General features: G+C 32.6%; 2 protein-coding genes across 2 annotated transcripts in view; one reads left to right on the top strand and one right to left on the bottom strand.

Moving 5' to 3' along the window:
• Positions 1-538: 538 nt before the first annotated feature.
• On the top strand, positions 539-3,780 carry LOC109810223 (uncharacterized). Its single transcript, XM_020373632.2, has 2 exons — positions 539-1,377; positions 2,104-3,780. The coding sequence occupies exons 1-2, from the start codon at positions 542-544 to the stop codon at positions 2,366-2,368; spliced, it is 1,101 nt and encodes a 366-aa protein (XP_020229221.1). The 5' UTR covers positions 539-541; the 3' UTR covers positions 2,369-3,780.
• Positions 3,781-5,019: 1,239 nt separating this feature from the next.
• Positions 5,020-18,255, bottom strand: part of LOC145949691 (uncharacterized) — an 86,363-nt gene continuing 73,127 nt past the window's right edge. The window contains exon 7 of the mRNA XM_083060466.1: positions 5,020-5,030. The gene's annotated coding sequence lies outside the window, so the exon portion shown is untranslated. The remainder of the gene's footprint in view (positions 5,031-18,255) is intronic.

The raw sequence follows: 18,255 nt of genomic DNA on the forward strand, positions 1-18,255 counted from the left end.
TAGCGGCTACAAAATTAAAACTTACAACTTTATGTATATTATTCAAATCCTCTTTATGATTAGCTAACTATAGTGGTTCATTTATTCTTTTTATATAATAAATTAATAATGCATTTGGGAAGTAAATTAAATTAATATTAATTACTATGACTTTTTTATTGCAATAATTTAAGACTAACATTGTTTTCATTTAATCCCGCGTCTTGACATATGCAACATTTTGGTCTAAATCGAGAAATTAGATAAAGTCTATTTGAATATATTACACAAATGTAAAACACATTAAAAGAAATAGATTATTAATGCATTGCTCATAATACACTCTCAATATGGTTAACTTTCATACATAGAAAATCACCATTCATTCATCTTTAATTGCCTCATACATGGAAAGGACATTGAAACAATGAACTTGGTTCATTTCCCCCTCCAATTTCCTTCCCAAGATAAAAATGGCACCTCTTCATATTTTAAAATTAAACATCACATACCTTTATAAATAATAGCTATATTTTTATAACATCATCTCCACTCTCTATCAATGGCTTCTTTCATCCCATCTTCGGACCTAGGAGCCAATGTAATTGTTACGAAAGAAGAATTCTTTATCTTTCACAACATTGATCGTCAACTCTTCTCCCGATTGGTGGTGGGATTAGGCCATGACACTAGCCAATCCACACATGTCATGGCCTTCATCATGTGGCTTGAAAAACAGTGCAAAGATATGAAAATGGTGAAGAACATCCTCCAATGGCCAGAAGCCAAGCTTGATAGCCTTGCGGGTGAGGCCATCTTGGTTTTGAATTGCATTGAGAGTTCCCAATTCCCTCATGATGGTGTTGTTAACGATAAGGGTTTGCCTTTGATCAAAAGCATCATGCGAAACAATGCCATATCATTGAAATACTTTTATGATAATCGTGTGACTATAATCGATGAGCTAACAAAATTACTCAGCAATGTTTGTGAAAGAGCCTTCATAGACATAGTGCAACAAGTGCAATATACAAAGGCTATGGAGGAGCAACACTTGAAAATTGCAAATATTTATGGGGCTGGTCCTTATATAAAACAAATGGTATATTATACTCCGCTACCTGGGGTTAATATCGTACCTCATCAACAGGTTGCAATATCAACACCACAATGGAGTGAAGGAAGTTATAACACTTCGAGTGTTGCTAATCCTCCTCAAGAGACGACTTATGATGTTTCAGTCCAAAAAGAATGTAATCCAAATTTTAACGAGCTCATGGCCATGTTGAATCATACCAGTGAAAATAAGGAGGTTCCGGTTGATGATAGGATAATCTTTATGACGTTTTCCAGAGGGTACCTTATTTCGGAAGTTGAAGTCCGGGATTTCTTCTTAAGGTACACTATTTTTATATTTGTTACCATATCAATATATCAATCTACAAGCTTAGATTCAATAAATGGTGTATTACAATATATTGAATTGGGATTGTCTCGATTTGAACTTTTAATTGATACATGTGTGACCTTATGTATTTTACAATGCTTTGTCTCAATTGTCTTTGTTGTTGGTTTGGTTTGCACAAAAAGGTTCCTACAATGTCATCTTATTATTTCCAACCCGTGATCAATATACTTTGCTCATTTTTGAATGGGAATTGCTTGAAAACATTTATAAAATCCAACTAAAAATTTTCATAAAAATAGAGATTATTTTACGATTTTTCTTTATCTTCTGTGATATCCACACAATTTCGTAATTTTTAGAAAATTTCAGTCAAAGAAAAGCATGTTCAAGAGAGTGTTAGAGTGAAGGAATGAAAAACATACAGATATATATAGTTTTGATTATGCACCCGTGCAAATTCTACTATTCAACTTTTATTTACCGCATACACTTAAGGATTAGGTATTCTAAACATTTCACCGTTAAAATAATATTAGCAATTGCAAACTCGGTATTTAGATTTGACACAATTATATTTATCCACCAAACACAATAAAGAAGTCTTTTATACTTTTGTGAATAATCAAAAGGGCCAAAAGGGTTGAAACCTCATGTGGTATTTCTCCCCTCATTTTTTATTCTTTTTATATTTTCACTTTTTTTTTTCTGTCAAACAGAATGTATGGGGATATTGTTGAAGCATTGCATATGCAAGATGTAGTTCCACCGGAGCAACCGTTATATGCTCGCGTAGTGATTCGCGCTGAGGCCATACATATGATTGATCATATCCTTGAAAGTACAAATAAAGTAAAACTCTCCATCAATGGGAAGCATGCTTGGGCCAGAAAATATGTTCGTAAAGATAACAAGTCAACTATTGAAAAATCCCCAGTGACTTCACGAGCACCTTCACCATCTTCAATAAAGACATTTTATTGATATTTTCTGAAATGGGTTCAATTACTTCTATAAGATGTTAACTTTTGTTGTCAGGTCGTGCTTTGAATTTCCAGGGATATATATAAACAAAAATGGGGTTTGTGTCGAGATAACATATTGAAGGTTTTGAAAAGAACATTTTGAACAAATGTTTGTTCTCTAAATTATTATCTTTCATGAACTTTTTAAACCATTGAACTTAATGTTTGGATATCTTTCGATTTAAGTATATAGTTAATTTAGTTACCTTTAATTTTGTTGATTAGTTAAGATGTTTACTAGTTTTGATTATATACATACTTATAAATGTATCATGTAATGTGGAGATACCTTGCTTTTAGTGAAAAAAGAGTAAAAATAACTAATTCTTTTGAATTAGATGCTAAAAACACTAACTTGTAATTAGGGTCTATTTAGTGTTAAAAAATTGAGATAGTATGAATGAGGTCATAGTAGTGAAACTATTATATAGGAAAAAAAAATACAATACGACTTACATCTAGTTACAGAAACATATCCAATGTGACTTTTTATTTTCGATAAAAAAAAATTTGTATTAAAAAGAAACTAACGATCTATTTGGTAGTCAAGATAAGATAAGATGAGAAAATGATAGAATAAAAGTAGGATATGATAAATGTGAGATAAATTTTAATTCTATCTAATATTTGGAGCACCAGAGGATAACAAACCAGATCATATTTTTAAATTATAATTTTAACTATATTTTATACAATTTTTTTTTATTCAAGTAGTTACTTTTTTTCATTTGTAAAACACAAATTTCACAATTTTTTAAATTAAAAATATTATTTATCTCTATAAAAATTATTTGTATAAAACTAGTGGGACAAGTCCATTTCATATTGGTTGTGTCAATTTTATAACTTCAATTGTATAATTATAAAGATTTCAAGGATATATATGAATCTAGGGGTGATTTCATGTCAAACAAATAAATGATGTATAATTTTGTTCATTTTCACACCAGTGTTCTAAGGTTTTGCTTAAGGCTAATTTGTCTCAGTTGAGAGGTGAGTAAAGTCTATTGAGATTCACATGCTGCTGAATCAATTTGTGAGTGTATTGATGATTACAAAAAGGAAACATAAGATCATGAAATGTTTAAAGTGAAAAGTTATAATAGTGTAGTATATGTTATAATTGCTTTGTGTTTGTCTCTATTCATGTTAATATAATGTTTGTACTTTGTGCAAAGGTTAACCTTTATCCTAATCAACTTGAAAGTAGTATGATGATGATAAAATATAACTTGAGAAGGTTTATGGATGTTTAAATCGAATTTTGAGATATTACACAAAATAATCGATTATTCACAGGATAATCAATTATTTGTTCTGTTTTTCATTAAATTGAAAAGCCTTGCTGTAATAATCGACTTTCTGTAGAAATAATCAATTATTCCAGAAAGCACTCTTTAGAATAATCGATTATCCTGTGAAATAATTGATTATTTTGTTCTTGAGTGATTTCTAGAATTACTTAGAATAAAATAATCAATTATTCTTATAAATAATGATTATCTAAGCCTGAAAACTTTATAAAAATGGTTTTCTCATTCACAAACATATTCAAGTGATATTGTTCGAACTTTGTGAAATACTTTTGATCTTTGTGATCTTCTTGGAGCATTTTCTTTGTGAAACCAAGAATTGAAAACACTTTGTGAAATGTTTTGAGAAAACTCATCTTCATCACAACATTCTTGAAGATGAGGACTAAGATTTGTCAAGAATTCACAATTTGATCTGTTTAGCTTTTAGATGAATTCGTTCCTTAATTCTTTTTGTGTAATGTGGTAAGAATCTTGATTAAGTTTCTCAAGTATGAGAACTCTTGTAGTGAGTGACTGCAATAAGTGTTTTCTTGGGTGCAAGAAAGGTTGTATCTTGTATGTAGGAGTATATTGCATGTGTGGTGTGTGATCGTAAAACTACTTCATAAAGGTAGTGGACAAATCTTGATCAGGTTTTGATTGAGGGTTCGATATAGGCCACATATTGAGTGGGTGAACCATGATAAATCATCTTGCAGTCTCTCTCATCCTTACTTTTTTTTTAATTTAGTAATCTTTGATTAGTGTCTTAACTTAGTTAAAACTGGTTGCATGTGATAGCTATCTTTGTATAATTGAGATGTTAATTGAAACTTAATTCATGCATTGTTTCAGGCCTTTTAGCCAGAATAAATTAAAAAAAATTAAATTGTTTTTGAAATAAATTATTTAAAAAATAATTTACTAAAATAAATTATTTTGACCACGTGGCTACTCAAAAAATGTCACATGGTTCAACGTTTTGCATGTAAATGAAGAAAACATCAATATAAATGACAATTTATGCATGTAGAACACCACAAAACCTAACCCAAAAACATCACATGCATTGACTTTTCCATGCAAGTAAAACAAAACCGAAAAACATGGAAAGCGTCACACATATTAACGTCTTTGGTAAACTTTGGAACCAACCAAAAGCGTGACATTGGGTGACGTTTTCTCATGAACTTTCTTTTTTTTTTGGTATGTTTTAATTTTTTATATTTATTTTTATTTTATATTTTTGTTCTTTAAAGAAGTGGAATGGCCGAGTAGTGGCGGTAGTGATATTCAATCTGTAGTTTTGCCATTGAGCTTATTACACTGTGCATTTGCTTTGGTGACGTTATGATATATAGCTGTGCATTATGAGTCATGATCACATCATAACACACATTTCATTCTACTTATCTCTAGGATGATTTATAACTTTAGCCTCCCTATAATATACAATCGGTAGCCTCCCTCTATAATATACAATCGGATCCATTTTCTAATTTTACATATTTGGTTCACAATTTTATAAAATTACTAAATTTGGTCACAACACTGAATATTCATTTCTTAATGAATAAATTAATGTAATGTTGATCATTAATATTATTCATTTTCTATCAATTAAAAGATGACATGATAAATAATATTAAAATTATTTAGATTAAATTATATTTTTACTTTTTTTTATCTATACATAATAATTAAAGTTTCACGTTACCTATTACAAAACTTCATCAAAAACTTGATAAAAAACAATATTCTACTCCCGCTTTTGGCACTAGCAAAAGTTAGTCTTGTAGATACTCAATTTCGTCTAGGCATCCAAAATAAAACAAGAAGGCTTTGAAGGTCCAATATGACACTTGAACAGACTAGAACAACATTAAAGGGCCCAGAAGCACAAATGACTGAAATAGGAGCTTGGAACAGGTCGTTTCCAAATTGGAACGAACCGTTCCAAATCATAAAAAAGGTCTAAAAACCCTAGGTCAAAACGGGCCTTTCCAAAATCCAGAACGAGTCATTCCAACCCAGGTTGTTATGAGTAAAATAAGAATCTAGAACATGTCGTTCTGATTTCAGAATGAGTCATTCAAAATTCAAAATTTGCTAACAACAGATTAATCTAGAACGACCCTTTCCGATGACCAGAATGACCGTTCCAGTTAGATCTGACACTTGTAAATAGTTGTCTAGTGCATAGTGTAAGGGGACAAAAAAATTGGCTTTCTTTGATCCATTTTCAGTCATTTAGCTTAGAAACTCTCTCTCTTTCTTTCTTTCTCTCTCTCTCTCTTGTATTTCTTAAGCATTATGAGAACATTTGTAGTTCAAAAGGTTGTCAAAAAGCGCCTAACCCCCACATTTAAAGGAAGAATTCTATAAAAGCTCGCTTAGGAGGTACTTTTCAACAATTCTCATCTCTCTCTTTTATTTAAATTGCTTTATATACATGACTTTGTCATAGATAAATCGTAATCATGTAGACATACCATTTTCAAATGTGTCGGATCTAAATCCCTTATTTTTATATAAATAATCCCAATGTAACATGTAAATAACCACTAAAAGGGGAATAAATATTCAAACTATTATTCTTTATTATGTTAATTTCATCATAGGGTACCGATTTAAGACGTTGTAGGTGCCTAATACCTTCTCTACATGTAAACGACCCCGAACCCAATTCTGACTAGGAGGGTCATTTTGGCAATTTTAAAAATCTTTTCTTTTTCTGATGTTTTGAGTAAAACATTGGTGGCAACTCTTTCGAACTCTTTTCTAAAACCGTTGGTCAAGGATTAGTTTGGTTGTTGGGAACTTCCAAACCGATGAGATTTTCAAATAGAAGTCAAAACCATCTGTTGGCTAGATTAGAATTTTTTGGATTTCGATAGATGACGACTCCACTGGGAAAGCTTTAAGAGGGTCAGGCCTAACTAAATGATAAAATTAGCAAAATAAGAATAATAGTTCAAATATCTTTTCCCCTTACTTTGTTTTCTTTTATTTGGTTGGCTTTAATATCTGCATGTTTGTTTAAATTTCACACTTGTTTGAAATGAACAATTATACACAAACCTTTGCACACAACAATTTTTCCTACACTCGAGGGCATGAGCATGTAAACATAAAGAGTGGTTGACGTACGACCGACTCAAGAATGGCCTTGAGCCTACAAGTCTTGTCGAAAATCACACTCAGGGTGATAACCGGTTATTCTAGCCCAAAATACTGCGTTAGACCTTAGAGTTTGCTAGGTGATGACGATAGAGATATTGGGTCCCTATAATGGGGCCACCTTGGGAGCCTTTAAAGACTAGTGAGGATAATTAGAACCTTCCTATACAAAGCACTTTCTTTAATAAGGACCACATACCATGGATTAGAACGTGACTGTTTGTGGGTGTACGTTGGTTGAGCATATGTATGTTGCATTCTTTGTGTGTTTTTGTTTATTTCAAATGGATAAAGATTATAGGAAAATGAATGGATACTAATAAAAAAAATTAAAACCCTTCTATGTACCCTAACATTATCAAAAAAGAATCATATAGGTTAGTTTATTTTTTTTTAAAAAAATATTAGCAAAAAAAAATCATGCATCATAACCCCTAGATAAAACATGATAATACTTAGGCAGAAAATCACATCATGCATTTCTCCTAGGGTGGTAATTAATCAAACATTCATTTTCTTTATATATAGAAGATATAGATAGTAGCATGCATGGACCGTTGAGGAAAGAATATTATAAATTATGCAATGCCAAGAGTCAGTAGCTTGTGCGTCTTAATGCTAAGAGAGGTCAAGGCGGATTTCAAAAAAAATTATGGAAGAATCCTTGAGCTATTAAAGATATTTGTTGACCCCGCCTATATAAGAGCTTTGGTATATTTCAATTCTCGTACTTTGACTTAGTACCGACCATTGAGGAATACGACATAATGATCAGATGACACAAATCCAAAGGGATTTATTCCATCAAAAAAGGATGTATATCTTCAGATAAGGTAGCTGAAATAATCAGACTACCCCCTCATTTATTAACTTTAGAGGGCAATGGGACAGTCAAAGGATGAAAGCTCTCTATACTTTAAGGACACCTCTCCCTCCTATCTAAGCAAGAGGATTGGATGCACTTCAATAAGACACTCGCCTTAATCATGTTTGGGATAATACTTTTCCCATTTCATGAGAAGGTAATAGATCACACCGCAATTGATGCCTTCTTTGCCTGAGACACACACCTGAGGAGCCTCGTGCTTTCCATTCTTGCCGACACCTTGATTATTTTGGACTTTTGTAGTCATAAATCAGGAAAACAAATGAGATGTTATAGCCCGCTACTTTATGTTTAGGCATACACCCATTTCTTTACCAAGGGACATATGGGAAGACTACCTGATCCATTGATAAGTTTTCCTAGATTTTCCATGTCAAGGAAATACACCATGGTTTGGAAAGCCGAATTGGAGGATTGCAATGAAGACTTCTTCACATGGATTTGTCCATGGTTTCGACCAATTCAAGTACTAATCCGATGTGGCAAGTTTCCTAACGTACCTTTGATGGGACTAAGAGGATGCATAACCTACTCTCCGATGCTAGCATTAAGGCAGCTTGGGAGGACACAGACTTTGTCAAATCTGAAAGACCTCGGAGGGGTTTGCTTCTTTTACTCCTCCGATCAACAACAATTGATAGACACCATTAAGAAAGCTTGGAAGAATCCATTCTACTCTAGAGACGAAAAATGTGGTAGACCCCAGATAGCTTCTTCAGATGATTACCACCAATGGATAAGTGAAAGAGGAGTCAGGGGCACAACCAAACTGGTGAACCAACACGAGTAGCAACAAGTCAATGCCTTGACTAAGAGGATATAAGTTTTGGAAGCTCAAATAATGGCCCTAGAAGAAAAGGATGAGGCATCTAAAATTAACATCAATAGCCTACAAAGATAATGCAAGAAGAAGGACATGGAGATCGAGCGATTAAAGGATGAATGCACTGATTGTAATACACAGCCGATGAAGACTCCAAGAGTGGATTCAGATAAGAAACTCACGAAAGCTTTGTCAAAGGTAGCACAACTTGAAGTCAAGCTCCATGAGTAGGCATAAGAAATAAAATAGGAACAATGAAGCTTACCTACGACCCAATATGAGGTCTAGGTTTAGTGGGAAATAACCCAAAAATGAGCTACCACCATTTCTAACTTTCAACAAAGGGAGGAAAAGGGGCTCGAATAGCTTAAAGAAATCACCCACCAAAGAGACCAAACTCTTAAAGAAATTTAAGAGCTAAAAGTAATGATGGGACACCATCAAGAGAAGGTCAAGGAAGCATAATCAATTTGCGATAACATGAGCAAAGTGGTCCATGGACAGGCAAAAACAATGAAGAAACATGTTCTAGAAGCCGAGGATGACTTATCTATGTATCAACCAAGCATAAGCTTCTTTAGGCATCTACGTTATTGTCAAAATTTATTGAAAAGTATTGTATAAAGAATATTCTATAAATGAACAAATCAATAAGAATGATATTCATTGAATTCCTCAATTTTCCTTGAATCCTATGTTGCATTTCATTTAGAAAATATGCCTTCCATGTAAATAATAACAAAGATGTAAAAAGGGAAATCTAACCTATGCATGTTAATCAGATAATGAAATCACTAGTAATCAAATGCAAGCCTGGCGCATCAAATCGGGGAATGTTTCGCATAAAACTAATAAGCGCACAAAAGGACAAGTGGCAAAACATGACCAAATTAACAATTCCAGGCCTAGTCTTTTCCCATATGAAAGCAACAAGGTAGTGCCATGGATCTATGAAGTGCAAAGCTCGCCACTAATGGATTCATCAAATATTACCAAGATTGGAGGAATGACTAGGAGAGGATGAATCTATGCTCCTAAGGATTCACAAGGCAAAACCTCCAAAGGAAAGGATAAAGAGGAGGGGAGCAAGGAGCTTGACGGAAAAGATGAACTCCTTAAGTTTATTTGAAAAATTTAATACTTCATCATTGATCAACTAAACCATACCCCAACAGAAATCACACTGCTTTCATTGATCATGAGTTCAAAATCACATAGAAAGGCTTTATTAAAGGTTTTAAATGAAGCCTGTGTCGCACATCACATCTCTCAAGATAAATTTGAAGAGATTGTGAGCCACATCATGACTAATGATCACTTAACCTTCACAAACGATGAGATACCTAATGGACGATTAGACCATAACTGGCCCTTACATATCTCTGTAAAGTGTAAGGAGTTTCTCATCGTCAAAGTTTTGGTAGATAATGGGTCTTCTTTGATGTGCTTCCTAGGAGCACTCTCGATAAGCTAACAATCAAGTAAGCCCAAATGCGACCAAGCAACATGATCATTCGAGCCTTTAATGGATCCTGAAGGGAAGTAATGGGAGAAATCACCTTACCTATCCAGGTAGGGCCTACTATTTTTAATGTGTATTTTCAAGTGATGGACATCACTCCCACCTACAATTGTCTTCTTGGAAGGCCATGGATACATTAGGCAAAGGCAATACCCTCCACACTTCATCAGAACATTAAGCTAATAGTCGATGACAAGTTGATAGTCATGCAAGTAGAAGAAGACATGATTATCAGTAAGCATTGACCATCCCATACATAGATGTAGCTAGAGAAGCCTTAAAGACAGCTTTCCAAGCATTGGAGATCGCCTATGTCGAGAAGATCTCAAGCAAGAGGAATCTAACAGCTTAAATTTTGTTTAGAAGTGGCTAACGATCAGGACAAGGGCTCAGTAAGAACACCCAAGGAATAATGGAACTACCAGACTACATAGGCAATCTAGGATGAAAAGGTTTGGGATACGAACCAATCGTAGACCTTAGAAAAAAGAAGACAAGTAATCTTACTCTAAATGAGATCTTTTGAAGCCTTGACATCCAAGTAAGTAGTGATAGAAAAGAATGGCACAATCCAAGAGGGGGGGTGAATTGGATTCAATGACCCTTTAAAAATTTATCAGAGTATTTTGGATCTTAATTTCAATCAAAACTTTTCTATGACAGAATTTCCAAATGAAGCACTTCTAAAGACTTGTTACAAAAATATGAATGCAATATGCTCACTTGATTACAACATAATGAGGTTCAACAATAATGTTCAATTACAGATTTAAACCATCAAGATTCACATACACTTGTTAATCAAGTTTTATCTTCTTTAATATTCAATTAAGCAATTACTCAAAGTAAGAGATAAGGTAGAAGAAGATTGCACAAGTCTTTTATACTGGTTTAGCCACTCCACATGTGACCTACATCCAGTCCTTAATCAATACCTAATTAAGATTTGTTCCACTATCTTTAATCAAGAAGGTTTACAAGCAAACACACATGCATATACTTCTATACTAAAGATAACCACTTTCTTGACCCCAAGAAAGCACCCCTTGTAGAACCCACTACAAGAAACCTTATTACTTGAGAAACCCTTCTCAAGATTTTCCACAAAGATTCACAAAGAATAAAAGGAACGAATTCACCTGGAATTCTTGAACAAATCTTTATCTTCCCCTTTCAAGATTATGATGATGATGATCTTCTATCAAAGCTTTTCACAAACGTTTTTACTCTTGGATTTCACAAAGAAAACTCTCCAAGATGTCACAAAGACTCACAAAAACGTTTTTCACAAATTGATTATCAGTTCTAACTCATGTCTGAAGTTTCTCAAAGTTCAAACTATTTATAAAAGTTTCAGACACAGATAATCGATTATTTTAAAGAATAATCGATTATTTTGTTCTTCAAATTTTCTAGAAATCAACCAAGAACAATATAATCGATTATTTTGCTGGATAATCGATTATTCCAGAGAGTTGTTCCTGGGATAATCGATTCTTTTGGCAAATAATCGATTATTACAGCAAGGCATTCCACTTAGCCTATTTGCTGAAATAATTGATTATATTTAACAATAATCGATTATTTTGAGTTAGTTCTTAAAACTTCATTTTAAGACTCAAAATAACTTTCCAATGTTTTTAACTCATCATCATATACTCTCTACTTTTTTTAGATATAGATTTTCTTATGCACAAAGCATACTAAGCACACAAAACTATAGAAACATATTCACAACAATTTATATCCTAAGTTCTATTACATAGCTCCAACTCATAGCATTTTCTTGACACTTCTTTGACTTTGTTTTTGTGCTCCAAGTTGTTGTTCTCATGTTGTGATCATCAAAACTCTTTTAAGCTCTCCCAAGATCAACAAGTAGTGGAACATTTTTGGTAGTTAGGTCAACTAGGTCTCTATGAAGGGGAAATCTTCTATTAATATTCCTGTGTATGAATCATGAACTCGGGGCATCTACAATAAAAGGGCACATGTAAAATACAAGTTTATTTTAATGCCATATGCTTTATTCATTTCTTTTCTCTTTTTAAACATTAAATCTAGGCCTCATTAAATAATCTATAATAAACAAAGTGTGTTCAGAATAAGGATATCATCCAGATGATAACTTGACAAAATTAGAAAAAGAAAACGTAATAAAGAAGTAATCACACAAATTAAACATGACTAGGGTTTAATAAAGCTAAGCAAAGAAGGAGTCCTACATATCAAACAAACATTGCAAAAAAAAAAGCCCGACAGGAAACCCACAAAAGGGGGCTGTGCAAAAATTAGGGCAAGATGTACTAGGAAACTTATAAGCAAAATGGGTAACCTAGGCAAAAGTAAGGATAACAAAATGTCTGGTAGGGAACACATCTCAAGTGACTTAGGAAAAAGTTAGGACGCTAAAGTAGCAACCAAAGTTGAAAATCCAAAAGGCAACTTGGGGAGGAATCATTCAATAAAAAACACAAACCCCAAGGCATCACCCAAACTTGTAAAGGAAGGCTAAAACACTAAAACAATTTCCCTGTAATGAACACACCTTGTTTAGTAACCTTAAACACTAGCCTGTCTCGGCCAACCATTCTTCTAAAAAAACCCTTTTTGAAAAATCCCCTATAACAGACCTTTTGCAAAAATTGTATATCCCTTTTTTTTTTTCTCTTGACCCTTATGGCATTAAAATAGTACCAAGAGATACAGTGAAAACTCATAGTAAACGGATTAAGATGTCTCCGAAATGGGTCTGGAAATGCTTAACCACAATACGTTCTGGATAAACATATATTGGCCGAAACATGGGAGCAAATAAGCATATTCCTGGTAAATAATCAAACAAAGGCATGAATACAAAAATGAGTCGTCCGTGCCAATAGATAAATATTCACAATTTGATTTTCTTAAAATAAAATTGAACTTACATTTTTAAGAATAGAGCATAAATCAGATTGCATACAACAAAGGACATATAGAAAGGCTTTAGTAAAAAATAAAAAATAAAAAAAATAAAAATAAAAAAGGGAGAGGGGCCAAAACGAGTCGTTCCAAAATTGGAACGTCCCATTCTAGATCTCATTGGGCAGAACGAGTCGTTCCAAAGCCAGAACACCCTATTCTGGTCATCATTAAATCAAAACGGTCCATTTCAAAAGTGGAACGGGCCGTTCCAGTTTAACATTAAACCAGAACACCCTATTTTGAGGACTAGAATGGGCCATTTCACCTCAGAATGGGCCATTCCAGAGCCTGGAATGAATGTTCTATGCATTTTTGAGGCTATATAAAAGCCTTTCCCCCTTATAATCCTTAACTATTTCCCAAAATCCCCATACTTTAGAGCATTTTTATCATCTTTTTTCCTCATTTTTCACTATGCACCGAGGCGGATCATACCACAACTAAGGTAAAAGGGTTCAGATGCTCTCTTTGTTACCACCACCACTATAGGCTCCATCACCAACACCACCAGTTCAGGCCATAGAAGGACCTGTTGTCATGAGTGATGAGGTCTGCAAGCGGCTCCGCTTACGAAACTTCGAGTTCACATATGCCCAACAGCTGGATTTCACCATTCCGGAGTAGGTGGGACTTTTGGAAAAAGTCCAAGAGGTACTCAAGGCCATTGGATAGGAGTTATTTTTGGAGCCGCTTGATGGAGCCTATAGAGAGGCAATGATCGAGTTTTTGGCTTCGGCTAGACTATACACAGCCACAATACCCGAGGGACCAGATGCATTGATGGTTTTATTCTGGATGGCCAGGGTCCTCCGCACCATCACATTGGCAGTGTTTAACCGGATAGTCAATTTCATTATGGGGGAGCAGCTGGCGACGTTGGAGTATGATGCTAGTCTTCTCGCCCTTATCACTGACACCATGTGGCAGGAGCTCACTAGCGACACGATCATGCCAAGGACCATCAAGGCCTCGAGGCTTAGGGACCCCACACTTCGCGTGGTCCATAAGCTCATGATAGGTACTATTCATGGACATTACCAAAGCCCAGGCTCCGTCATGAAGAGCAACCTCTTCCCTTTATACTACATGACCCACGAGGTTCATTGCAACGTAGGAGCTTTCTTCCTCTGCCACATACAAGACTATGGCGATAGATCAGGCATTGCTAGTCATAGCGGCTTCATAGTGGTCGAAGCTATGCTTAGGCAGGTGGCCAAGCACTTTAGGATTGTCGACATGTACACTAGGATTGGGCCAGCCCTTCGACCCCTTGATGCACTCACCTTGAGGGGCATGGGTGTCATTGATCTCACCCGATATGGTTACATTGTCGTCAAGGCATTTGATATGGACAATATCATCTTTGGGGAGGTGCCCGCTCAATAGGAGGATCCCGCTCCGTAGCAGCAACCACCATAAGAGTAGTCGATGGCCTTGCAGCCACAACCATAGGGGGGATCAAACATTGAGGCCTTCCGCTAGTAGATGGAGAGGTGGTAGTAGAGTTTCAAAAGACGCCTCACATCTGTACAGGAGGAGATGCGCCAATAGCATAGTCAGCAGTAGTAGTGGCACGAGCAGATGATGAGCTAGCTGTAGAGGCGTTTCCCCGATCCCCTTATTGAGGATTAGGACTTTATTTTTCTATGTTCTTGTATTTTGATTTATGTATTGTACTATATATATATATGGGATCATTTTGTTTCAGCTACGTTCGATTGTCCTTATTTATTTTTATAGTTTTGGAAAAAAGAATAATAATGACAAAATAAAAAAATATAATAATACAGAAAAAGGCAATGCTTTTGCAATAGAAAAAGCTAAAGCTAAAAAAAAGCAACAAAAGCAAGACTTAGAAAAATCCTCGACATGTGGGATTCATCCACAAACAAGGGGCAGAGTTTTCCCATAGTAGCAATCCCGCCTTTTGGTTAACTTAAGCAATCCAATAAGGATCATAACCATCTACAAGTGGACCACGACACCCTCAAGCCACATCAACACCCAACACTACATCAAGATCATCAAGAGCTTCCTTGCTCCTCAGCACGCATCTCCAAACAATCCCGACAACACATCCACATGACTCCATTTGAGCAATCAATAACCATCCATCCAGAAAACTCCAATAGCCACACAAACACCTGGAGAGGCATCATAATACTCACACGTCTAGAACAACACAGAATCCCTGCCACATATTCCATCCCCAATAAAAATGCCTAGAGAGGCATCACAATTCTCACACGGCAGGGGCAACATCAGAGTCTCTATCACCTATCCATTCCCTAGTGATCACTCACACAGTAGGGGCATCACCCACATCCTACTAAACTCAAATCAAGAAAAGGTACACACCAAGCAACCCTTGCCCAGCATCCCAGGGGCATCCTACGAACAACAAAGTTGAGAACACTCACTACAAGGAAAATGATAAATTGTGACGGTTATCTAGAAACCGTCGTCGCTTGATATTGTGACCCTTCATACGACAGTTTTTCAAAACCGTCACAAAATTGTTTAACATTGCGACGATTTATCGTAAACCGTCGCAAAATTTGTTTAACATTGCGACGGTTTATCATAATCCGTCGCAAAATTTTTAAACATTGCGACGGTTTATCGTAAATCGTCGCAAAATTTGTTTAACATTGCGACGGTTTATGATAAACCGTCGCAAAATTTTTCAACATTGCGACGGTTTATCGTAAACCGTCGCAAAATTTATTTAAGATTGCGACAGTTAATCATAAACCGTCGCAAAAATTTTTTAACATTGCGACAGTTAGTCATAAACCGTCGCAAAATTTTCAGCATTGCGACGGTTTACTATAAACCGTCGCAATCTACAAGACAATTTTTTTTATTAGAATTTAAAAGTTTTTTTTTGAAGTATTATGTATATTATCTTAATGAACTTATATTTTATTAACAATTTTATATATACTTCCTTTAACATGAGGTACACAATTTTTTTTTCTTTATATAATTTCAAAATCGGGACTAGAATATAAATTTATCTTTCAACAAACTTATGAATTTATCTTGTATGTAAGATGTGTTAGAGTATATAAATAAATATAATTATCATTTTATAACTTAATTTTTGAGTTATCAGATCACATATTATTGAATAATTTACAATGTTAAATTTTATAAATTTTATTTTAAATGTCCATCTTTTTAACACTATTAAAAATATAAAAATAAATATGTTAAATTTTATAAAAATCCAGTTTAATTTATTTATGATATAAATATGTTTTTAATATCTAATATATATTTTTAGATGATAATTTATTTTAAAATATCTTATAATAACAATTCTAAATGGAACATAAATCTTCTGATTTTTCTTATTTTTGATTTTTTTAATCAATATATACAATTTTACTATTTTGTTGTTTTCAATCAACGTATATAATAAATAAAAAACACAAAAGATAAACATGCATGGTACAAATTTTATTTTATCAAAAAATTATTTATTTTAATATATTACATTATATATGTGAATATTAAGACATATATATATATATATATACATATATATTATAATTAAACTTTTTGAAAAAATTAATTCATTATTAAGAAATTTTTTTTATCACCTGAGAATTAATTTCTTTCAAAAATTTGTCAGATATCAAATAAATAAATTTTTTTTTGAATTTATATTTTTATTTTATTAGAATTTAATTTCTATTTTTTAAAATATATTATTATTTTAGATAAAAAATTATGTATATGTCAAATAGTAGTGGGGGCAAGTGCCCCACTATTCCAAACGTGCATCCGTCCATGTATATATATATATATATATATATATATATATATATATATATATATATATATATATATATATATATATATATATATATATAATATAGGGGGTTATAATTATACTGGTGTAACTTTTACCAAGTATTATGCCGCTCAATATCTTTATATTAAATGTGAATTTTGTAAATCCAACCGTTAAATTGAAAGTTCATATCACTTTATAAGTGTATATCAAATTTTGTTAAAATTTAACAACAACTGGAAGGTAATCAAAGTGTTTATATTTTAGTGTATTTTGAAATGAATATATTACATCAATTTTGTTTTATAAAAATAAAGTATCAAATCATCTTGGATTAATATAAAGTTTTATATATAATCTATGAGAGATATGAACTTTCAATCTAACAGTTGGATTTACCAAATTCACATTTAATATAAAGTTATCGAGCGGTATAATACTTAGTAAAATTTATATCGATGTAATTATAACCCCCCTCATATATATATATATATTAAATGTGACTTTTACTAAGTGTTACACCGCTCAATAATTTTATATTAAATGTGAATTTTGTAAATTCAACCGTTAAATTGAAAATCTTTTACTCTTAAATCATATATACAAAATGTTATATTAATCGAAGATGATTTCTTATAAAAAAAAATTAAATCTGTCGGAAAATTTATATTTTCAATGAGAAAATTTTTGTAGGAAATATTTCAGAAAAATTTATATTTGTCAAAAATGTAAGAACTGGTTTTAAATTTGATATGAAAATATTATGATATAATTAGATAAAATTTTAAGTTAGTATTTTATTAATGGTTGATAATTAAAAAATAAAACAATGATAAATACATTTTTGAATTTTATATGTTTGATTTAAGATAACTTACAAAATAACTCTTGGTAAAGTTATTCCGCTCAATAACTCATGGTGTGTGTTGAATTTCATCGATCCAATTAATTTTAATTTAAAATTTATTAAATTTTACTAATAATTAATATAAAAAAATTAATTAGTTTTGGAATAAATTATTTGCTAATTAAAAATATAATTGAAACATTAATTATTTTAAATTATTTAACTAAAATCTTATTGACATTTACTATATGATCTTAATATTTTTGTATAACTAATATCTGGTTTTAAATTTGATATGATAATATTATATATAATTAGATAAGATTTTAAGTTTAAAGTTAGTATTTTATTAATAGTTGATAATTAGAAAATAAAACAAGGATAAATACATTTGTTTTGAAATTTATATGTTTGATTTAAGGTAAATAAATATATTAAATTAATTAATAATTTATTTAAAATGTTAAAATATAATTTATAAGTATGTAATAAATAAATATTTATAATTTTATAAATTATATTATCAT

This window comes from Cajanus cajan, chromosome 7, assembly GCF_000230855.2.
Source record: "Cajanus cajan strain Asha chromosome 7, NIPB_CcT2T_4, whole genome shotgun sequence".
NCBI classification, from domain to species: domain Eukaryota; kingdom Viridiplantae; phylum Streptophyta; class Magnoliopsida; order Fabales; family Fabaceae; genus Cajanus; species Cajanus cajan.

Bases quoted from the DNA above. Each gene is read 5' to 3' on its own strand.
- LOC109810223 (XM_020373632.2), top strand. From the start codon at position 542: ATGGCTTCTTTCATCCCATCTTCGGACCTAGGAGCCAATGTAATTGTT. The intron at 1,378-2,103 runs GTACACTATTTT...TCTGTCAAACAG, and splicing joins GTCCGGGATTTCTTCTTAAG to AATGTATGGGGATATTGTTG.